At 34.2% G+C, this 24,479-nt stretch overlaps 1 protein-coding gene across 6 annotated transcripts in view; it reads left to right on the forward strand.

Moving 5' to 3' along the window:
- Nucleotides 1-24,479, forward strand: part of RPRD1B (regulation of nuclear pre-mRNA domain containing 1B) — a 93,127-nt gene that overhangs the window by 43,163 nt on the left and 25,485 nt on the right. For 5 of the 6 annotated variants that reach the window (XR_008915230.1, XR_008915229.1, XR_008915228.1 and 2 more), the window contains exons 5-6: nt 5,132-5,258; nt 6,226-6,401. Coding sequence is in view for 3 of the 6 variants with exons in the window: in XM_016423147.2 (XP_016278633.1) it covers nt 5,132-5,258; nt 6,226-6,401 (303 nt within the window). In the remaining 3 variants the exon portion in view is untranslated. Of the gene's footprint in view, nt 1-5,131; nt 5,259-6,225; nt 6,402-23,476; nt 23,594-24,479 lie in introns of all 6 variants that reach the window. The other variant, XM_007474365.3, reaches the window with a different exon arrangement.

A 24,479-nucleotide genomic window follows, 5' to 3' on the forward strand; every position in this document is an offset into this window, starting at 1 on the left:
TTTATTATTATAGAAATGCAGCTAATTTTTGAGGATTTATTTTTCAGCCTGCCGTTTTGCCAGAGCTATTGTCTTGATTAATGTCTTTGCTATTCACCTAGGATGTTCCAAATATACCATCATCATCATCATCAAATAGAGATATGCCTTTAATTTTTTTCTCTTTTTGATATTGTTAGCATTTGCAGAACTATATCAAGTAACATTGGGAGAAAGGACATCTTTGCTTTATTCCCATAGTTATTGGAAAAGGTTCTAGTGTCTCTATTGCATTCGATACTTGCTTCTGGTTTTATTTTATTATATTTTCAATTTTTAATTTTCAGTTCCAAATTACCTTCTTGACTCTGCCCTGTCTTTCTCCCCACTCCCCATGAGAAGGCAAGAATCATGATACCTTTTTTACATCTGAAGCCATGCAATTTAAATAAGTTGCTTTTTATTCATAATATTTTTTAAAAGTCTATGCCTATATTTTTTTTAGCATAAATGAGTATTGTATTTATCAGAGATTTTTTCTGCACATCCTGAGATAATTATGTAGTTTGGATGTTTTGACTTTTAATATTAAGTGTATTGATTGTTTTCCTACCATTGAACCATCCTATCAGTCTTGCTATAAATCCAGCAAAATAATGAATGATTTCTTGGATAATTCACTGTAGTCTCTCAGGATTTTGTTGAAAAATTTTAAATTAATAGTCTATGTTTTATCTTTGCTTGGTTTTTAGGTATTAGGACTATATCAATACCATAAAAAGATCCTGGTAGGATGCTTTTCTCAGTTTTTGAGACTGTTTGTATAGTGCTATTATTAATTATTATTAATATTAAATATTATTAATAATATTAACTATTCTTTAAAACTTGATAAAATTCTTTTGTGAATCCATAAGGACCAGGAGCTTTGTTTTTTAGAGGGGTTTTTGTTTTGTTTTGTTTCTTTTACAAATAATTCTGTACCTTTTCAGAGGTTGAATTTTTTATGATATTTTTCTGATCTGTCATTTTGGGCATTTTATGTTTCTGAAGGTAGTCCTCTATCTCTTTTGTGTTCACAGTTTTATTAGCTTTTAACTATGCTGAATAGGTTCTGATGATCTTTATAAATTTTTTCATTTTAATTTCATATTTGATTTTTTAAACATTTTTTCTTCTTTATTAGTTGAAAGTGTCAATTTTATTATTTTTTTCAAAGTACAAGCTTTTTAGTTTTATTCATCATTTATATAGTGTTTTGGGGGGGGGATGTCCCAATTTAACTCTTCTAATTTTTTAACATTTAAATGTAACATATTACATATTTTCAGTATTGGAACAGTTGTGCTGATTTTTTTCTCTTTTTTTGTTCTTAAAAAAACACTTTTTAATAGGATGGGATATACTCTCAAGTATGGGAAGAGATGTTGAGGAAAAATATTAAAAAGATGTAAAATAATCCAACAAAAAGAAATGAATTTTGCTAAATTATATAGAAGCTTGCCTCCAAAGGAGAGATATGGGAAGATAGCTCTAACTACTCCTTTGCCGAGATGGGAATCCATGGTGTGAAACATTGCCTATTAAGTCAGATTTTTTTAGGGTATCAGTTTTTTTTTTTTTAATAACCCTTACCTTAGAATCAATACTTGGTATTAGTTCCAAGGCAGAAGAGTGGTAAGGGCTAGGCAATGGGGGTTAATTGACTTGTCCAGGGTCACACAGCTAGGAAGTGTCTGAGGCTAGATTTGAACCCAGGAACTCCTGTTTCTGGGTCTAACTCTCAATCCACTGAGCCACTCAGCTGCCCCCTATCAGTTGGTTTTGATACTTTTTTTTTTCTCTTTAAAAATTCCTATTATAAAGATGGCTCTTTGGGAAGCAGGGGGCCAGGCATGGAGTAGGATGGAGTGAGAAATGTAAGCAATGTAAAAATAAAAGTTAAGCATGAAGATTTTTTTTTAAATTGACAGACCCCCAGTTTAAAATATGACCACATGGTGGTGCTAATAAACAGTAAAAAAGATTAAAGTAGATAATTCTGTTCTGAACCTTTCATGTCTTGTAAAATGACTGGATTGGTTTTTCTTTGATGCTTTAACTTAAATCAGTGGTTAAGATTTTTATTTTTTTGTTCACATGTTTTTCATGAATTAGTTGCTAAAAAGATTTTTATAATGATTGTTTACCACAGTTCTGGTCATAGTAGTAATCTGGAGTTGACTACAGAATGGGACTATGTAATGGATATATGTAGTGCAGATTGCATGTTTTCTAAGCCACAACCAATTTATTAAAATTCCATTATTTATATACATGTTTTAGGAGAAAATTTCCTAGTCAAACACAGTATTTTGCACATATTAGATCTTTAGTATAAAGTCTGTTGATTTTATATATATACATATACATATATACACACACACATATTAGAGGGAATTCACATTATTAAAGTTAAGAATCATTTGACATATATACGTATATGTCACATTTGTGTCATATACATGTATGTCATAATGTGTCATATGATTCTTAACTTTAGCATTGTGGATTCCTTTTACTAATATAAATTTCAAAACTGGCTTCCCATACCTCCAGTGTGTGCACACCCATGGCATTTATGCTTCATTAGATTCTTTACTATAACCAAAAAGTTCATTTAGTGACCAACTTTCTGATCATGAGTCACTTTTAACCTAGGCTGGTTCTAGACTAACAACAGGCATATTAGTCTACAGTCTATACCTAAAATGATGCAACTATGCCTCATTAGGACTTGTCAGAGATGACACATTAGAGGAGGATTTTAGTGGAGCTGTATATGCCTGTTTATCTAAATATAAATTTGTAGAAAAGCTTCTCTGATGCTTGTCTATATCTAAGTTTATTGAGAGTGAGTAGATATATGGTCACATTGGATTTAAATTTTATGTTTGTAAATTGTAAAGAATTAAAAGAATTATTGATTTTGTTTTCATTTGATTAATAGCTAAACAATCGATTCCTTCCTTGAAATTATTAAGGTGAATCTGTCAAAATACTTTGTGTTTTTCCTTCTAATTTTTCCTTTTTTGTGTCTGTATGAAACTCATACTTTACATAAGTATTCTCACACAGATTTGAAAATTTGGAATCATCTTCTACTCTTGATTCTTCCACATCTCTCCATGTCTAGATGGTTGCCAAGGTTTGTTGACTCTACCTATTCTCACATCTAACCCTTTCCCTTTACTTACACATTATCATCCTAGTTCAGGTCCTCATCACCTAACTTATATTATTATCTTAGGTTCCTCATTGGTCTCTCTGCCCTTGAATCTCTTCCCTCTTCATCATAGCTGCTTAGTTGATGATCTTAAGGAACAGATCTAACTACATTATTTCCCTGCTTGGGAAGTTTCATGGGCTCCTATGACCCCCTACTCTTATATTTAAAAAATCCATTCACAATTTAGTTGCAGTCTATCTTTTCAGACTAATTTTACATTACTCCTCTTCCATTACATTCTGTTCTAGCCAAACTGGGCTACTTGCTATTCTATGATGCATTTCCATATTCCATCTCCCACCACAGTGTCTTTGCACAGGTTATTCCCCATGCCTGGAATGCTTTCCTTTTTCATCATCTCTAGTAACCCTTCAAGGCATATAGTCCTTGGTCTTAATTCCATACCTCCTAGCCAATTGCCACCTCAGATATTATGCCTCTTTTATTGTGAAATTATTTTGTACTTAGTTTATATAAACTTGTCTGTATGTGTGTGCTCTCCCCTCTGCCCCTCTCTTCTTCCCACCTCCAATAGAGGATTATCTCCTTAAGGTCAGGAAATATTGGGAACAGCTTAGTGGCTAGACCTAGAGAGGAGAGGTCTGGGATTCAAATGTTGCCTCAGACACTTCCTAGCTGTGTGACCCTGGCCAAGTCACTTAACCCACATTGCCTAGCCTTTACTCTTCTGCCTTGGAACCAATACCAGTATTGATCTAGATAAAAGATAAAACATTGGGAAATAGTTCTTTTTTCTTCCCCTTTCTTTGCCTTCCCAGCCCCCTTTATACATAGTAATTTAATAAATACTTTTGAATGGTATGGAATTGATACATATGGGACCTTAATTTTTTTTTTACTACTAATGAGCTTGGTATTCTTTTTTTAAAACAGTAGCCTTAAAAATGGTGACTTAATAGTTACTTTCCTAGAGAGAATAGGAATTTACATGTTTTGGGTTTGTTTTTTTTTTTTTAGTAAGCTCATGAAATAAAATTTGAAATATGCATTGTACATTTTTGAAATTCAGTAAACATTTGTTCTTCATCTCTTCAACAAATATTGGTCTACTTTTTGTGGCCACAAAGAACTGGAAACAAAGGAAGTACTCATCAATTGGGGAACTGTGAAACAACTTATGGTACATGAATTTAATGAAATATATTGCCGAAAGAAAATTTGAATGTGAGAAATACAGAAAGACTTAGAAAGACTTACATGAACTGATGCAAAATGAATCAGAGCCAAGAAAATGATATGTTTAGTGACTCAACAATGTAAATTGGAAAGAATCACTACTAAACAATAAAAAATGAAGGCTGCAAGATTACAAAAAACAAAGCATATCCCCAAAGAAGAGTTAGGAGAAGATACCTCTCTACTCTTACAGAAGTGTTCCATGGATATGGAACATGGTATATAACATATTTTTTTTTCCAATGTATTAATCAATTTTACTGTTTTTTCTCTTATTTTTTTTTTAAATGAGAGTTCTTGGAGAGAAAGAGGAAAGATAGGAGAAATTTGGGGCAATTTAAAAACATGCTGTTAATAACTTATTTTAAAATTTTGTGCTCTTAGTATAGTTCTAGGTACTGTATACAACAAAACAAAATATTATCTTGGGACTTTTTGCCACAAATATATTTGGAATGTGATTTTTAAGGTATAGATAAAATTTCATTTTTGTCTTGGAGTTATTAAGTGTAGAGATTGATTTTGTATATTTTCTTATACTAAACAGTTGGTGAATGGGAAAGTAGAGTGAGCTCTCAGAATAGAATCTGCAAACATATTAGGAGTGGCTGTTTTTTAAATCATGTTCACCTCATTTTACTTACACTTACTTCTAAGAAAGATAAAATTCTGTGTTCTGTCTGATAGACTGAGGAACTGATCAAAGCCCTGCAGGATTTAGAAAATGCTGCATCAGGTGATGCCACCGTGAGGCAGAAAATTGCTTCACTACCACAAGAAGTTCAAGATGTTTCACTTCTAGAGAAAATTACAGGTGAGAACATTGGATCCAAAGTGAAGAGTGGGAAGATATCTGCTATACATTGAATTATAAGATCTGCTTAGTGCTGAAAGTTTTTAAGTTTTCATAGTTTGTTGGACAGAAGACACACTTATTTGTTGTGAGAGGCATACAGACACAGCTTGTGAAATGAAATATGAATTTCTATGGTACCAAAATATGAGTTGAATACCTACAGAAATACTGCCCTTAGGCATCATAAAAATCATGGTTCCTTTTGGATTTTTAATAATGCTACTTTCTTACATGCATGTAGTTCTAATGAAAGACAGTGTGGTAAAGTAGCTAGAGTTATCCTTTAGTCAAGAAAACTTATATTCAAGTTCTGCCTCTCCTACATGTACTCTTTGTGACCTTGGGCATCCAAGATCTCCAGACCTCTTTCTAAGACCAGAAACTTGCAAAACAGTTGCTAATCTGCCTGAAATAGTGGGAACTTCCTCAGGAAAAGTTTCTTATGTCAATAAAATAACAGGTTTGAACCAGAAAAAAATAGTAACTGTCTTGGCAATATATGAAGAAAGAAAAATAAAGTAACAAATGGAAATATGTTGAGCATATTAAAGGAATAATTATTTTTAGTTTAACCTTAAAAACCCTATTTCGTTTTGGATGTTTGCTTTCTGGCAGTGCTTTTATAAAATGGGGCATTTAGGTATCTTTTTTGTCATAGCTCCTTAAATAATTTGTCTAGATGACGGTACCTTTGGACTTCTGAGTTATAGCTGTTGCATTTTTTCCCTCTAAGTCCAGTTCTATTCTTTTAAAAAAAGGGGGAAAAAAGATTGTCTACAGTGGGAAAATGTCCTTTGACCACCCCTTTCCTCACTTCTGTCTCCCCCTTTCCCTTCCTGCCCCCCCAAATCATCTGAGTCATGCTCCAGTGATTGTAGGTTGTCTCAAAAAAAAATTTTTTTTTTTTAATCTCATTTGTGCTTAGACAAAGAGGCAGCTGAACGTCTTTCAAAGACAGTGGATGAAGCATGTTTGTTACTAGCAGAATATAATGGGCGACTGGCAGCAGAACTGGAAGACCGACGCCAGCTGGCACGTATGTTGGTGGAGTATACCCAGAACCAGAAAGATGTTTTGACAGAGAAGGAGAAAAAACTAGAAGTAAGTACTACCCAAAGTGAGCCAGAATCCTTCAAATCCCCTATCTGTAGCTCACACCATTCAGTTGGTATGATCCTTAATATAGCTCTTTTCATTTAAGTAAAATAAAATTATGAGAAAGAGAAATTCTGTTAAGTGTCAGAGTTGTTTGGACCTTTTTGAAAATTGATGTCATGTTTCCTTAAAACCAGGAAAGGACAGATCTTAGATTTCAGGAAAAAAGCCCAAACTCCTAGCCTTAGTATTTTAGAGCCTTACCTTTAACATACCAGTTTCAAACTCAGGTATATTTATTGCCTGAGATACAAACAAAAAGAGTGGCACTGAAATAGAAGAATGTTATCAGACAAAACTTGTATAATACAAGTTACATACAAAAGTAGAGAACAATGTTACAAAGCAAATGAAAAACCAATAAACAGTGTAATCTCCAAAGTTCCGTGTGTTGTTAATTCAGAAATTTCACAGATGCTTACCCCTCATTTTTATATCCTTGGTAGATTTTCATCAACAGAGATAATAAGGATTATTATCCATTAACACTTAGGAAAAGCTACATTTCATTTAGCTTTTTCATGGAACGACTGGGAGCCCTTGTCTTTAGGTAGCCTTCCACCCAGATACCGTTTGTACCCTTGTTCTAGCAACTCACTCTATTCTAAAATATTCATTCAACAAATATTTTAAGTATCAGTGTCATGGGCTGTGTGCTAGGAAGGACCTTAAGACATTCAATATGCTCTTCCTTATCCTCCAGGAACTTATAGTCTATAGAAAGGTATTATCATTTTGTGACTGTCAAAGAGTACTTGCCAAGGGAAAGCAGTGTTTTTAATCATACTCATGAATTTGTCTTAAACTTTAGAGTTTTGTAAATGTAACCCAAAGAGAAAATTATATAAAGAAATAAAGAAGCTTCCCTTTGCCTTAACTCAGAAAACATAAATTCCTTGGCATAGAGGGGACAGAAATTAAATCTTCAGGCTTTCAAAGGCGATATGATTAAGTGAGTTTTTGTTTTAACACTGTCATCTGACTTGAGGGTAGAAAACGTATAATATGTGTGTTGTACATTATCTTTACCTGCAGTGATGATGGGAGTGATTATGAATAGTGTTGGTAAGAACTTCATGTTCATAGCCAGCTTGAACTTGGAAGATGGGAAAGGCTATAAAAATAGCATCATTTTGACTAGAAATCAGCAATGACCAGAAGTCCTAGAGGGAGTTGCACAGGCAATACCAGACGGTCATTTATCTGAAATGTTCATCTTTCACTGAAGAAGCATTTTCAGCATTGTGCCCCGGGACTAATAAGGGAATGTAATTAATGATTCTGGTTGTAAGTCACTATGCCATCTGTTGAACTGCCCCTTGGCGACACATTAAGGGCTTTCTCTGAACTGTCAGACATTGATTATCATGAGCAGCTGTTGTTGGGTGGAACGTGGCAAGCTACCATAGAGGACAGTGTCTTCAAGAAGAAATTGGTTTGGTGGAGCAGGTTAACTCTTTGTTATGCATACCCTTTCCACCTTGGTACCCACTTAAATTTTTCAACTGATCTTTCTGTTTTCTGTAGAGTGGAAGCTTGATAAAGACCACTGTATTTGACAATTTCTGGAGAGTTTCTAGGTCCCATTCCCACACTGCTTAGGGATTGGGATGAGATTGAACAAATAAAGAATGCAAAGGGGATTCTGTTTTAAAGTACACAAGCTGTCAGCCCCAGGAATCCTTGATCTGCACTCCCCTCCCCCACCCCTACCCCCAATATCCTCTAGCAGGTATGTTGTAATACAAAAGATTCCTTGAGGTATGTTGTAGTACAAACAGAAATTATTTTAGATATACTAACAAGTGTGAAAGGGTAGCTTTTAATTCATTTTATCCTTGTTAAGGAATCTCATCTCTACAATATGAGATTTAGTTCCACCTTAGGTCTTAAGGGTCTGTTGCATTTTTATGGATATTGTTAGGATTATAAGGTATGTTCAGGTTCTCTCCTTCTGAGGACATTAAACGTTTCTCCTCCAGAGAAAGAAAATCCTTTCTCTTTGTCATTCAGTAGAGAAAGAAAAATTCTCACACTAAATGGTCAAGGGAAACCCTGAATAGTTTGCATTGTCTAATCTTTGTTATTGCCAGAGAAACTAACTGAACAAAATCCAACAGCTTTTCTTATGCACCAGAGGAGCAAACCCAGATCGGAGAGGATTTCTTGCAGCTCCATGGCCAGATCTGTATTAGAACTTTGGAAATCTTATATGAGGAAAAAATCATTTTCTCTCTGAGAAATTTCTCTTTGCTTTTTCAAAGTACCAATAGAAGAGTTTGAATTTCTGTTAATATATAAACAACACTTGAAGGTTAAATATTTAATTCTGAACAACTCTCTTTGCTTCCTGGTGAGTATCTGTACTGTTGACTTAGAAAACCACAAATGAACATTATCTGTTTTGTGTTTTTTATTTTCTCAAACATTTTCCATTTCCATTTTAATCTGGGTCATTTGTACTAGGTAAGTTTGACTCCTTATGCAGAATTTGAAGGGAGTGGAGTAGAGATGGACAAGTCTATTTTTTTTTTTAAACCCTTACCTTCCATCTTGGAGTCAATACTATGTCTTGGCTCCAAGGCAGAAGAGTGGTAAGGGTAGGCAAATGGGAGTTAAGTGACATGCCCAGGGTCACATACCTAGGAAGTGTCTGAGGCCAAATTTGAACCCAGGACCTCCTGTCTCTAGACCTGACTCTCAATCCACTGAACCACCCAGCTGCCCCAAGTCTATTTTTTTTTTTTTAAGATTGAAGGAAGAAAATAGATCACTTTACATAAGTATAGAGCAGATGGAAATAGTTGAATCTAGAAATAATCAATCCATGTTGGGGGAGAAAAAACTTCTACCATCTATAAACAATAATGTTTTTATTTAATTAGTCCATTTTTGTATTCACTTATTAACTCCCTTTGGAAAAGGCTCAAATTTAACCATATTTCCTTCAGGTGAGTGAATATTTACTTTAAAATTATAAACCAGGATATACTAAAATAATATTTCAGAACATCAAAAGTTTTTATGAATGGTCCTATAAAAATGTTTATTGGAATTATAAGGATGAGAAAACTTAGGACAGCAAACTTCATCTTATTTAGGTAACAAATTGTCATGATTAATTATAAAGAGAAAAACAAATTATTATCTATGAAGTATAATGTGTTCAGTATTTATCTCTGTATCATTAGGAAGATCTGGGAGCAATAGAAAGGTGTAACAAATTAAAATAGTAGTTATAGATGTGTTAAATCCCATTAAACACTTTTTGAGTGACCATAGGATTCAAGGAACTTTGTACTGTAGAAATAGTGGTCGTATTTCCTCAGTCAAAGAGGGATACAGGCAACCAAAACCTCATTCAAATTGTACTTTTTTTCTTGAAATCTGGGACATTTAATCATCTGCACCCTGCAAGGAAGCAAAGGACATTATTTAGTCCTAATTCTGCTACTATTTTGCTGTGTGACTTTGGGCAAATCACTTCTCTTAGGTTTTCAGTTTCTCAATCTGTAATATGAGGGAGGAAAAATTAGATATACTCTCATATTTCTTTCAGACTATATATCATTTTATGAGTTTATTAGTAATTAGATCAACTTCTGTGAAGTGCAAGAATTAATAAGATATTATAGAGAAAAATAGATTCCTGTTGTTATAGAACTTATAGCCTTTTAGGCAATTGAAAATCAAGCTAAGGATAAAATAATTATACATATCACAGAGTGAGCTTAGACAAATTGCTTTCTAGCTTTATGTAGAAGACTTTCTCTAATAATGAGCTAGGCTGAGAATCATAAACTTTTAGACATCTCATTTTTTGCTCTATTTTTTTTTTTGGCTCTATTTTTTTGGACAGAGAAAAGAACTAAAATCTACAGTGGAATAATGGAATAATTTACCCCCATGATCATACAATGAGTGAGGGACAGAATTAAGGCTAGAACTAAGGTTCTCCTGATTATCTTGAAGAAAAACTGCAGCTTACTTAGAAGAGTATATTGGTTAAAGATGGAAACATGCCAACAGACTGATTTTTCTATGCTCTTTGGTATGAAACTTACTGTGTTCTCTTATGCTATTGGGAGATGAGAAATTGCTTCATTGAAACTTGAAGCTGTTTCCTTTTCTCCCCAGCATGGCACACCCCATGACTGTAATGACTGTCCAGGGGCATAGCCTATTGATTCAGAAAGCACAGCAGGGAAAGGGAAAATGACTTTGAATTCAGCTTTTCTGTATGATTTTCTGTTTTCGGTTTTGTTATAATAACTTGAAAAATTCTTTGGCCACAGATGAGGAGTCCTAAACTATACTGATAGCATTCTGTTGTTTTTGGCAGCTTTTCTGCTTCTCTGCAGGGTGCAGATGGCTAGAAGCTTTCATTAGAGTAACTGTACTTAGAGTAGATGAGAGTGTAGAGTTCTTTTTGTTAATTTGGGAGTAGACTTTATCCCCTTAACAAGAGTAAGCAACCTCCAGACTGAATACAGCCAGTACCACCAAGCCTTTTGGTGTGTAAGTAGAAAAGGCAATAGGGAAACAGAAAGAAAAGATTGAAGTAAGGAATATAGAGGGAGAGCGAAGCAAGAGAAAAGGTTCATAGCAGCAGTACTGCCTCGCATTCATATGCAGCCTTACACATTTCAGAGTATTTTATATACATTATCTCATTTCCAAAACAGCAGCAATATGAGTTAGACTGGAGAGGTCATATTGTCTCTCTTTTATAGACAAGGAAGCTGAAATACAGGTTATCTGAAACTTAGTAACAGGTTAGTCCCTGGTGAAGTTTGGATTGTTGTTGTTATTCATTTGTTTCAGGCATGTCCAACTCTTCAAGAATCCTTTTGGGGTTTTCTTGGAAAGGATACTGGAGTGGTTTGCCTTTTTTTTTTCCTAATTTATTTTTACAGATAAGGAAACTGACGCAAACAGAGTTAAGTCACTTGCCCCATAGTCACACAGCTAGTAAGTTTCCGAAGCCAAGTTTGAACTCAGGAAGATGAGTCTTCCTAACTCCGGGCTTATTACCCTAGACCCTGTACCACCTAGAACCCAGCTCTTTTTACTCCTACTCTGGTACCCTTTCTTCTAAGATATACTTACATACTCTGAGGACCTTTGGGGCATGTATTAATAAAGATTGCCTGATATGGCTGAGGGTAAACAAAAATATTCTCCTTTTTTCATTATCATCTTAGCCAACATCCTGTGAATATCTTCCTCATTTTAGAATTGAAGAGATGCACTCTGTAGTGTGAATAATAGTGTTACTTGAATTACAAATCAGTAGAACTACAGTGTTAAACCAAATCCTAACATCACTGTTAGATCAATCTCTTACTATAGCTTAATGTATTTTTTGAAATCTTTAGCTATTTATTATACCCTCAACTTTGTCATCTCTGTTCTGAGATGGAAACCCTTCTTTTTTTTTAAGATATTCTCCAAATTGGTGATCCCTTTTTTGTGGAATAATGCAGGGTTCTCCTACATTTCCATTGTGGAAACTTATTCTTTGAAATAATAGTGGGGATTTGTGAGAGATTCAAAACAATAACAGTTTTAGAAGCATTTTGTTGTGCTGTTTGGATTTCTTCCATTCTTTTGAGCTATTGATGCTTGGAACCTATATGATTTAAATGCTTTGCAGAAATGTCTTGAGAGTCTTGTTTTTTTGAGAGTCTTATTTTTCATGTTAATATGACAACTGAGCATGCAGCTATTACCACGTTAAGGTATCTTGCAAGTCAGTAAGCCCAGATTCATAATTAAAATCATGCTTGGAGGGGGATGAGGATTTCTTCATACCTTCTGAAATTTTTTAAGTTCTTTACTTAAAAGATATTGCATTTTAATGTAACTTTATTAGCCATATCATTTCAAACTAAACAATTTTCATTAGATAGAAGCGGCAAAACCTTGAAAGTTCTTTCAAATGATGATGTTAAACTTTTACCATAGGTTTTACAATTCTAAATTGTCCTAATTACAACCTAACTTCTCCATTTTTTTAGAGTAGCTCTATTAATTGTTTTCAGTAAATCTGTGTGTAACATCAGTTGATCATTATTCACAAATACACCTACATGTTAATACAAAAAATTTCTTGTCGTGATTTGCCTACTGAAATATTTAGCCATAAGTCATTAACATCCCTGTGACACAAGAAAGAATTGTATGTCTCCTAGAATATGGTTTTTTAAATATCAAGATCCTATAAATTTAAGGGTTTTGATACCAGTGGCAATTTTATATTTTTTAAATCTTTCTGTCCTTTTTATAAGTTATCTTAAGCCATTCATTGAGCAGATGTGTAAACTACACTTTATAATTTCTAAACAGAACTTTAGAAATGGGTTAATAATGAAGAACAATTTGAATTAAGATAGATTCCTTTTCCAGGTTTTCAGTTTTATTACATAAATGGTTTGGAAAGTAGTTAATATCTAATATCATCGTACTAACTCAAAAAATGACTTTCTGAATAGGATTCATTTTACAGAAACCTAAATGCTTAGTTTAATAGACTACATATTTAAGTAAAATATATTTTTAATTGATATGGGGTAGTATGGTATAGTGGTTAAAGATACTTGTCTTGGAGCCAAGAAGATGTGGGTTCAAGTTCTGCCTCTGATGCATACTGACTCTGTGGCTATGGCACATCATTTCATTTCTTAATACTTTCAGTCAGCTCACCAAGACTATATTATAGGTAAGTTGCAGATCTTAATTGATAGGACTAGTTTACATATACTGGGAATTTATACTCAGGTAACCACTACTCCTCTTAATCTCTTTGAAAGAATGTAGTTTCTTTTCTTGGAGTTAAAAGTACACTTAGCTGTCACTGTGATGTTTCATCCCCTTTGAGGTTAGAGTTCAAAATGTAGATAATTTGAATTAGAATTAGAATATAGAACTAATGCTCAGAGTAGATGCTTTTAAAAGTTTGTTGGTTGGTATTAAGGGGTTTAGAGTGACACTTTGGAAATGAAGTCATAGATATATTGATTTTATACTGTCTTATATACAGAAGTATTTTGACTTAAACTGCAGTGTCTTGTCATAGACATAGGCAATAATCATTCAGGATTAGGCACTTCTCCATCTTTGTTCTTCCAGATTTTATATTATTTTAAGTAAAAGAATAGCTAAATCTTTGTGGGAACTTCAGTTCTTAGAAGGATTCTTGAAAATCTCAAGAAACAACCATGTTAGATGTTTGTTGTGGGCATTTAAGAAGGGTATTTAAACAAAATATTCCTCTTGTTTGTGGTTTCCTTCACATTATAGATGGTTTTCTTCTTTCATTTTGTGCTTATTGCCTCTCCTGGTAGACATTTGCCAAGAATCATTCTGGAATACAGTAATTTTTTTAATGCTAACAACATTTCCATTTATGTGTAATTTTCTAAAATTTTATAGACTAGTTGAGATGTTATGAGTGTTTTGAGAATGGAGAAGAGGATTATAGGTATGACTTGACTTTTTTGGGGAAAACAAAAACTTAGTAACGTTAGACAAGTAGACTTTTTTTTCATCTTTGCCTTCTATCTTAGAATTGGAATCAATACTGAGTATCAGTTCCAGGACAAAAAGAGTAGTAAGGACTAGACAATTTAGGTTAAGTGACTTGTCCAGGTTCACACAGCTAGGAAGTGTCTGAGATAAGTTTTGAACCCAGGACCTTTCATCTCTAGATCTGGCTCTTGGATAGAGCCACCTACCTGCCCTAAGATGTAGACCTTTGATCCCAATAAACTTTAGTGCTACCTTACCATTTGGGCATGCTAGGTACTGTGCTTAAGTGCTGGGAGCACAGAAAAGCAGAAAACAGTCTCTCCTCTCAAGGATCTTACAATGGAATGGGAGAGACAACATGCAATTAAATATATACAAAGAATGCTATAAATATTTATTAAGTGCCCACTATGTGCTAGGCACTCTGATAAATACTTTGCAGATACTATTTCATTAGAGAAGGTTTAAGTTGTAATTAGGACCCTCTTAGACATCATCTCAGCCTCGTAATAAATGATGATCATTAGGAATAGTTTGGTTTTTAGGCAAGCTGATATTTACTTGGGCTCTTTCTATAGTCTGTGTCCATTTCTTTACAGTAAGGGAATTGGTTCTAGAAAGAACACAAATGCCAGAGTTAGAATATTTGAGTTTTAGTGTGATTTAGCTTAAATCTTTGTAACCTCAGAAGAAAAACTAGAATCAGAGTGTAGAAGTTAACAGGGAAGTGGAATATCCTTTAGTGTAGTGAAGAAACTATCTAATAAATATCTAGGGCTATTCATCAGTAGAATAGGATATATCTTTAGATAGTAAGCTTCCAATTTCTGACTGTCTTCAGTTAAAGATTAGATGTCCAGTTTTCTGAGAAGTGGTAGAGAAACAAGATAACTTCAAAGGCTTTTTCTAGTCCTAAAATTTGAGTTTTCTTTACAAATGAGTATTTGTGAATAGTCTTATATACTTATATAAGCCTTTTAAGATCAGAGGTTATTTTACTAATGTTTCTATGTTATGAATTATTAACATAAAGCTTGGAGCATAGTATATTAAATGTTTACCAATTTTTTGCTCTCATGGAAATGTAACTCAAAATCATTAAGGGATTACCTTACATTTCTTCTTTTTTGTTGTTGATAAGTTTTATTTAATTTCTGTTAACAAATATAAGCATTTAAACATGAATAAGAACCAAGAACAATTACACAATCAAGAAAACAATAAACCAAAATAAATTCTCAAAGAAAATCAGAAGATAAGCAAAATAAAATCTTCCTAGGTTGCATAGAACCCTCAAAAGATTTAGGCATTATGAAAATTGAGTTATACATGCTTAAATTCATACATTGCAGCTGTGGTCATTACTTATTGATTGATGAAGGAAGTAAAGATAATATGCATTAGCTTTCACAAAATAGCACCCTCATTCACAGTAAGTTTCATAATAATTTCATCTTCTTTCATGTATATGTTGTTCTCTTAGTTCTCTATCACTTGATATACTCTTCACATGTTTTTTTTGTTGTTGTGGTTGTTGTTTTTGTTTGTTTGTTTTAGAAGGAGCTAGGTAGCATAGTAGATAAGAGTAAAAGAAATACTCCCTATTGTAGAGTCAGGAAAAACTGAATTCAAATCCAACTTCAGACATTTAGCGGTATGACCCTGGGCAAGTCACTTAATCTAGATTTGCTTCAGTTGCCTCACCTATAAAAAGAAGATGATAATAATAACATCTACCTCTCGGGGTTTTTGGAAGGTGGAAATGAGATAATATTTGTGAAATGCTTCGCACAATGCCTAGAACATACATAGTAGGCTCTAAAAATACTTCTCTTTTTTTCCACTTCCTTTTATATTCAACATCATCTGTTATGATACAGTAATATTTCAATTTTTTGGAATATGTTCTGTTATATTCATATGCCACAATTTAGCCCTTCTCCCATTATATGGCATATAATTTTGAGTTTTTGCTATTAAAATATTTTGTGAATTTTCTATACGCCTTGTCTTATTGCCCATTTCCTAGAATATAAAAACTAAAAGTGAGATAAAGAAACATGAGTGTTGCCTGTTACTTTCATAGTATAATTCTATATTGTTTCATAGCCCACCAACTGAATTGAATTATCACTTTTTCCCTCATTCCCACTTATATTGAATTTTGATGTCTTCTATTATGTTTTCTAGTTTAGAGTTAAGGCTATGTTTCGGAGTATTTTAATTTGCATTTTATCTTCAAGTAAGTGATTTTGAACATTTTTCAATTTAGTATTGATAGTTTATATTTCTTCTTTTGAGAATTGTTTCTTCATAGCCATTGGAGAATGGAGTTTATCCTTAGGAATTATTGATGTGCAAAAGTACTATACTAGGTGTCAGCAATATAAAGAAAACTTCTTTAAGGGAGTATGTCTTCTTGGAGGGGAAAACAACATATATACAAGTAAATAAGAAGGGGTTTTTTTGTTTGCTTGTTTTTTGCAGAGCACTAACAGCTAGGGGTAATCAGAAAATATCATGTAGGTGAAATATATGGTAATTTTGTAATGATTTTGCAATATATCTCCATTTGAGCAAGAAATTTCAAAATTTGAGGGAAGTTAGGAATTATACTGGGTAAAAGATAAGTAAGGACTATATTTTAGGTGTAAGAAGCAAATGGTTGAAAAGGTATGGGGATAGAAGATAAAATGCCATGAAAATAACTACAAGTAATACATTTTGGCTGGAACATAAAGTTCATGTAATAAGACTAGAAAGATTGGACTGTAGACTTTGAGCTAGAAGGGGACCTTAGAAACCATTGTCTTAAACCCCTCCTCATTTTACAGGAGACAAAATAAAGGCAGAAAAATTAAATGGCTTACCCAAAGTCATATAGATAGTAATTATCTACATCAGGATTTGAACTCAGGTCTTCCTAAATCCCCAAGTCCAGTACTCTATCCAATACACTCCACTTAGCTACTTTTAGACCGGAGCCATTATGTAAAGAGTTTTAAATGACAGAGGAGTTTGTATATGATCCTAGGGATTGTGGGAGCTTTTTAAGTCAGAAGAGTGACATGATCAGTCTTATATTTTAGGAATATCACTTTTGGCATCTCTGTGGAAGTTAGATTAGAGAAGGGAGAGAAAAGGGCAGAGAAGAGTAAAGAGCTTCTTGCCATAGTTCAGTCAAGAAGTTGATATGGACCTGAACCAGGTTGATGACCATGTTAGTGGAGAGAAGGGAACGCATGAGAGATGCTATGGAGTCGAGGTTTGGCAACAAATTGGATAATGGGAGTTAAAGGAATATTGCACATTTGAGTGTCTAGAAGAAAGATAGTTCTGTTGACAGAAATGGGGAAGTTTGGAAGAGAGGTGGATGGGGGGGTCAAGTCATGTTTTGAACATATTAAGTTTTGAGTTATCTGTGGAACATTCTTTATGAAACATTTATAGATATTTGGCGATTTGGAACTAAAGCAGAAGAGAAAGACTAGGGCAAAATAAAAAGATATGTGGGAGTCATTTGGAAATTGAGATAAATGAATCACTGGGAGCTGATGAAATCACCAAGGGAGGACATATAGAGAGAAAGGATCCTGGGATGTATGCATAGTTGGGAAATGGGGTGTGGATTTTGATGCAGCAAAGGGGAGATAAAGAAGGAGCAGCCAGACAGACAAGAAGAGATTTAAGAAAGAATGGTATTATTAAAAACTCAGAAAAATATCAAAGGAGAGAGAGAGATGTGGTTAATTTTATCAAATGCAGCAGATGAGGCAAGAAGGCTAACTGGGGCAAAGGCCATTGGGTTTAGCAATTACAGGATCATTGGTAACATACATCTATATGTCTATATAGATTCGTATATTGTACATAGTTTTTGCATATTGTCTTCCCCTTTAGAATGTGAGTTTCTTGAAAGCAGAGACTGTCTTTTAGCTTTCTTTGTATTTTCAGAGCTTAGCCCAATGCCTGGCTCTTAGAAGATGCTTTATGAGTGTTTATTAAATGACTTGACATCTTGAAATGTCCGTTTCAGTTGAATAAAAAAGTTAGAAGCTAAATTTTAAGGGGTTAAGAAATGAGTGAGAAGTGAGGAAGTAGAATAAGTGAAGAAAACTTTCATCATCATAAAAGGAATACAAAGTACTTTATGTATATTAACTCACTTGGTCTTCACAATATCTCTGTGAAGTAGGTGCAGTTATTTCTATTTTACAGATGAGGAAGCTGCTCACTAGGTTAAATAACTTGCCCAGGGTTACACAGCTAGCATCTGAGGCAGGATTTTAACTCCCAAGTCGAGCAGTATCCACTATGTAATCTGTGTCTAGGACTTTGTCTCTGAAAAGGAGATTACCATCCCCAGATGGTAATATAAAGTGACTTGGGATGTTGGTGGATAGCTTGGGGATAGGGAAGGATCAAGGAATTAAGGAGAAATCAGAATTTTTTTCCCTACATTTCACGATATTCCCTTTCCTTTTTTCTCCCTCCCTTCCTTCCACTCTCATCCTATCTATCACCTTTTCCTTGTGACAAAATTAATAGAGAGAAAAAGAGTTTAGTGAAACCACCCAATACAGTGACCCCACATCTAACAACAGAGGCAGTATTCTGCCCTTATAATCCCCCAACTCTGCAGTGAAAGGAAGGAGCTACATTTTCTCTAGGGGTAAACTTAGTTGTATAGTTACATAGTATTCAGTTTGATTTTGTTGGGTTTTTTCCTCTTTATATTATTGAAGTCATTGTGTATAGTTTTATCACTTTTCTGAGCTCTTCATTCTTGTCATTTCTTATGGCTTGGTAAATAATTCTGTTATATTCATATGACTATTCTCTCTTCATCAGTACTTTTTTGTTATATCCCTTAAGATTTTAGACCTTTTGCTTTCCCTAGATGAATTTTATTATTGGTAATTTGATTTGTATGTTACTAAATCTGCAAATTAATTTTTTATTGCATTTGTATGCCTCAACCATGAAAATGAGTATCTCTTCAATTATTTAAATCATTTTTTGTTTCTTTAGAAAGTATTTTGTGGCATTGAAGATCGAGAGAGAAGGAAACATTTGCAGGGCCATAAATTGGAGGAGATGGGGGAGGGAATTATGGGTACAAAGAGAGGAGTTGGCCTTGTTGAGAAAAGGTTTACCTCTGTCAGAAACTGAGTAAAGGAGGCCTTAATGTGTCTTAACATCAAGGATTTTGAGGTATAGAGTAGGGGAGAAAAGGAAGCTCCCAGCAAATTACTTTTGCTTTCGTTCTCCAATGGGAGAAAGAAGGAAAGGGACAGATGATATAGGACAGTGATAGCAAACCTTTTAGAGATGAAGTGGTCTGCCACCACACCCCCACCCCCCGACCCAGTGCTGTGCCTGGTGGTCCCCCCTCCCCTCCACTGAGTGCCAAGCACAATCCTCCCTTCCCTTACTCCACAGAGGAGGAAGAGAAGGCACTCTCATTGGTCTGCTCAGTTGAGGGATGGGTGAAGTGAGGAATGCCCTCAGTGAGTGTAGAGAGGGGGAGGGGAGTGGCCCAAGCTCTCTGCTCCCTTCCAGCTCTGCCCTTGTGAGCCACCCACCTTACCTGCTATATGCTCCCATTGGCTGTTGGGCAGAAGGGTGGGGATGTGAAAAAACTGTCCTCAGGCATGGTGGAGAGGAGGAGGGAAGCAGCTCCACCCATGTCCCTCTGCCTTTCTAGTAATGAAGGGGGGAGGGGGGTTGTTCATGGCTACATGCTATTTTTGGCACCCATGCCAAAGATTTGCTATCACTGATATAAGGAGAATAGTTTGAAAGCAAATAGGAGAGTTTGAAACCAGATCTATAGAGTAATAGTTAAGGAAGAGTGTAGTACAGCATTGGCAAACCTTTTAGAGATCACATGCCCAAATTGCACCTTTAAGCTGGCTGTGAACCACCTACAGAGAGTGGAGGGAGGAAGTGCTCATATTGATCTGCTGGACAGAGGGGTGGTGCATGCAAAAAAATGTCCTCAGGTGTGGTGGAATGGAGCAACCCCCTCCATGCTACTGGGGCACCCATGCCACATCTTCACTAACATGGATAATAGATAAAATAATGGGCTTGGAATCAAGAAGACATACGGTCAAAATCCTGTCTCAGACATGTACTAGTTAGTTATGATACAAGTCATTAACCTTTCACAGGATTGTTGTGTGAGTCAAACAAGTTAATTTAAGTACTTTACTTAAAAAACCATTTTTAATACTCATATTTTAAAATTTTGAGTTTCAAATTCTCTGAATCTCTCCCTTCCCTTCTCCTTGAGAAGGCAAGCAATTTGATATAGATTATATAGGAAATCTTGCAAAACACATTTCTTTTTATTTTTAAAAAATATTTTTCCATGTTTTTAGGATTTATTTTCTTTCTCTCCCCCACCATTCCCTCCCCCCAGCTGACAGTCAATTCCACTGGGTTATACAAATGTTATAACACCTATTTCCATATTATTCATTTTCTGCATAATATGCATTATGCATATTATGCATTTTTAAATCTTTTAAACCCCAAACCCTAAATCATATGCCCACATAAACAAGTGATAAGTCATTTGTATTTTTTCTGTTTCTACTTACAGTTCTTTCTCTTGAGGAGGATAGCATCCTTTCTCATGAGTCCCTCATGATTATCCTGGATCATTGTATTGTTATGAGTAATAAAGTCCATTGCATTGGATAGTTCTACAATCTTTCACATTCTGTGTAAAATGTTCTCTTGGTTCTGCTCATTTCACCTTGCCTCAGTTCATTGTCATTCTTCCAGTTCACATGCAAATCCTCCAGTTTATCATTCCTTACAGCACAATAGTATTTCATCACCAGCATATACCACAATTTGTTCAGCCATTCCCCAATTGAGGGACACCCCCCCCATTTTCCAATTTTGTCACCACTAAGATTAAGTTATGTTGCAAAAGAAAACATAGGCCAAAACAATTAAAATAGATTTTTAAAAATATACTTCAACTTGCAACCTAGAGATGGGATAACATTTTTCATATTAAATCCTTCAGAATCTGCCTTGGGTTATTGTATTGCTGAGAATAGCTAAGCCATTCAGAGGTGATCATAACACAATATTGCTGTTACAGTGTATGTGTTCTGGTTACTTCACTTTGCATCAGTTCATATAAGTTTTTTCAGATTTTTCTGAAACCATCCTGTTCATCATTTTTATCGTATAAAAGTGTTCCATCAAAATCCTATACCACACCTCATTCAGCCATTCCCCAATTCATGGTCATCCCCTCATTTTCCATTTATTTGCCACCACAAAAAGAGCTACTATAAATGTTTTTTGCCTCTTTGGGATACAGTTGTAGTAGTGGTATTTCTGAGTCAAAGTATACTAGTACATATTTGTATTATAAAAGGAATTTAGACCTTCACTTATTTTTCCAAATACTTTCTATAGTGTTGTAATAAATTTTTCTTTATATGTTTGGTAGAATTCACTTCTGGGGAAAAAAATAAAGTGCTTTACTTAAAGTATTATATATTAGCTATTAGTATCTTACTAAGTAAATTAATATTACTTACTAAAATTTTATGTTTATTTAATGCAACCATTTTTTCCTCATCCTTTATTTCTCTTTTTCTGTATACATTGTTTTTATTTGAATAGAAATCTAAAAATTAAATAATGGAAATTATAGGCAGGGTCTTTTATATTTGCCTCTGTACCAACCACCTGATTAAGAATTTTTCTTCTATAACTTTCATTCTCTCTTTTAAAATATGACTTTTCTATTTGGACTAATAATTCAATTGAGTTTTGTGGCATATGGTATAAGAAGTTGTCCTAATTCCATTTTCCACTACCTACTTACTTGTTCCATTTTCCTAGTTTTTGTTACATGATGAATTCCTCAATTTCTGTTACTGGGTTGATTATACACTAGATTACCTTATGTATTTGGTTCTAAATCTTACTTATCTAAACTCTTCTACCATCTACCAAATAATGTCTCTGTTTTCATGTAGTGCCAAAATTTAGCTAATTCAGTTTAATTCCAAAAATTTTTTGAAATTCCCATCATGTACCATGCACTTTAATAGTGACAGGAATACAAAGAAAAAAAACAAAACAGTTCCTTCCCTTTAAATGCTTACGTTTTTACTAGATGAGTGAATACACGTGTATTCAGATGAGTAAATGCAAAACAGTTTCAAGAAATGGGGAGTATTGCTATATGAGATGGTGTATTTTTGAAAGAAGCCAGGGATTCTAAGAAGCAGAGATGAGGACGGAGTATATTCCAGATATGGGGAACCATGTTGCAAAAGTTTGGAGACTAGAGGTGGAATGTCTTTTTTAGGATTAATTACTGCTTTAGAGTATGTATTACAGGTCATATCCCCCTTTCTATTTTACTTCCATTTTCTCCCTTGGTATTTTTGATTTTTTTTTTAATTTATAAATTTGTCTAGTTCTAAATCTTTAAAGTATCCCATTTCTATCTTAACTGATAGGATATTAAACTAGTTTAGGTTATTTTGAGTGATTATTTCCAAGATATTAATCTGATTATTTCAAATGGTATTTATATTTCTCCCCTTTTTTGTTGTTAGTGAAACAGACTTTGTAGCACTTAATTTTACTGTAGCATTCCTAATTGTCAGAATTGTTTTGTATGGAAACCACTCACTCACTTATGGTTCAGTTTTTGTTTCTCTGCCTCCTTTTTCCTTTCTATTTTGATCCAAAACAGAAAGAACTGCAAAAATGTTTTACAGCTATGAAGGACAAGATCAATGCAAAATTTATATGAAGGACACAGATCTTGGTATCATTGAGTATAATGTGTAAGGAACATACATTTTACTGTTAGGATTTAAAAAAAATCACTCATTTTCATATTGAAATCACACACTAATTTGCTTGGCACTGTTTACTACTTTAAAAATATTCCAGTGCTTTTTGGATAAATATTTTAAAAGAATATTTTATCAAACCATCTGTGAAGACTGCACTTTATGTCAGTATTTGGATTTGGAGTCACATTTGTATTGCTTCAATTAGTTTGTATTATTTCAAAATTAATTTTTTTTGTTAACTTTGAAGTGTACATACTTCTTAAGCCTTTGTCATCCATTTCTATTGGTTTTCTTCTGTTAAAACACACTGGTCTACTTTTTAGATTGCATCAATACTTTAGAAGTTCATTAAATTCTAAGTCCACAGGCTTGCCTCTATTGTATGGAAATCCCTATGGAGGTGCTTTGTTGATCCTATCTCAGATCATGACTTTTGTTTCAGTTTCATTCTTCTGATGGAACAAATTCAATTGGCTTATTCCTAGTGTCTTATTTATGAGCCAGATGTCAAACATTTCATTATTTTGATTCTTGTGAAATATCCTATGTAATTTAATTTATTATGGTTCTTAGTAATGGAGCAGAGAAACAACAAACTCAGGAACTAGAGAGAACACTTTCTTTTCCTTGTATCTTCCCCAGCGTCTTGCTCAGCAGCTCCAGCTCTGCTGTGACACCCCAGAATGTATCATTTTGAAATGTCGCAGCTGCCACTAAGTCATGTGGGAGAAAGGAGCTGGCTGGTAGAGAAAGACGCAGGTCAGTGATGGTTTTTCATTTTGGCATGAAATTTTGAAAAGTGGCATTCTTATTTTATATCCAAAAAGCTTTGTAAATTGATTGTTCATTTTTTGTTTTGTTTTTTCTTTTTAGACCACAGAGGGTTGACAGTTAGGCTGTGATTTCTGAGCCTAGGGTGTCCTGGATTGTCATAAATTAGCTGTTCTGTTGGCATAGTCATAGAATAGGGATGTGAGGAACATATTTTGGGGAAGAGGGTATGAATATAGAGGGAATTTCCTGTTCAGGAACAAATTGGACGAAATGACCTGGAGAAAGCATTTTTTCTATTGAGATATCTAGTAGTAGAGTGATTTGTTTTAAACTGTTGTAGGCCATCTTTAAAACAGCCTCCCCGTGATCTGCTTTTGTGCATAATACTTTTTGCATGATGCCACAAGGACAACTGGGTGAGATAAAAGAAGAGATGAGACTTAACTCTGGATAGTGTATCTTTTGTCAAGCTTAGCCTCTGCCTTTAAATGTTTTTTTTTTAATATCATTTTGTTTGTACAAATGTTTTCCTGAGAGAAATAAAATTAGTTTTTTAGTATATGAATCTTAATTATTCATTCTTTCCACAAGTCTCTTAAAAAAGTAGTTTAAATGTTTGTATTTGAAAGTGAAAATCCTTTAGAAAGGGTCATTGTAATGCCGGTCCTTGTCTTTTTTAGGTATAAAAAACCAACCATATGTCAAGTAAAGCTTATTGTTTTAACCTAAAAATGCAAAGTATGCATGAGTAGTATTCCCATCAATAAACATCTGTGTTTGTGTTGTGCGGGTTGGGTAGTCAGTATTCACTTGTAGTATATATCAAACCAGCAGAGCACAAAAGGAGGGTGGTGGTGGAATAGTATATCTC

Source organism: Monodelphis domestica, chromosome 1, assembly GCF_027887165.1.
Source record: "Monodelphis domestica isolate mMonDom1 chromosome 1, mMonDom1.pri, whole genome shotgun sequence".
In the NCBI taxonomy this organism is placed as follows: domain Eukaryota; kingdom Metazoa; phylum Chordata; class Mammalia; order Didelphimorphia; family Didelphidae; genus Monodelphis; species Monodelphis domestica.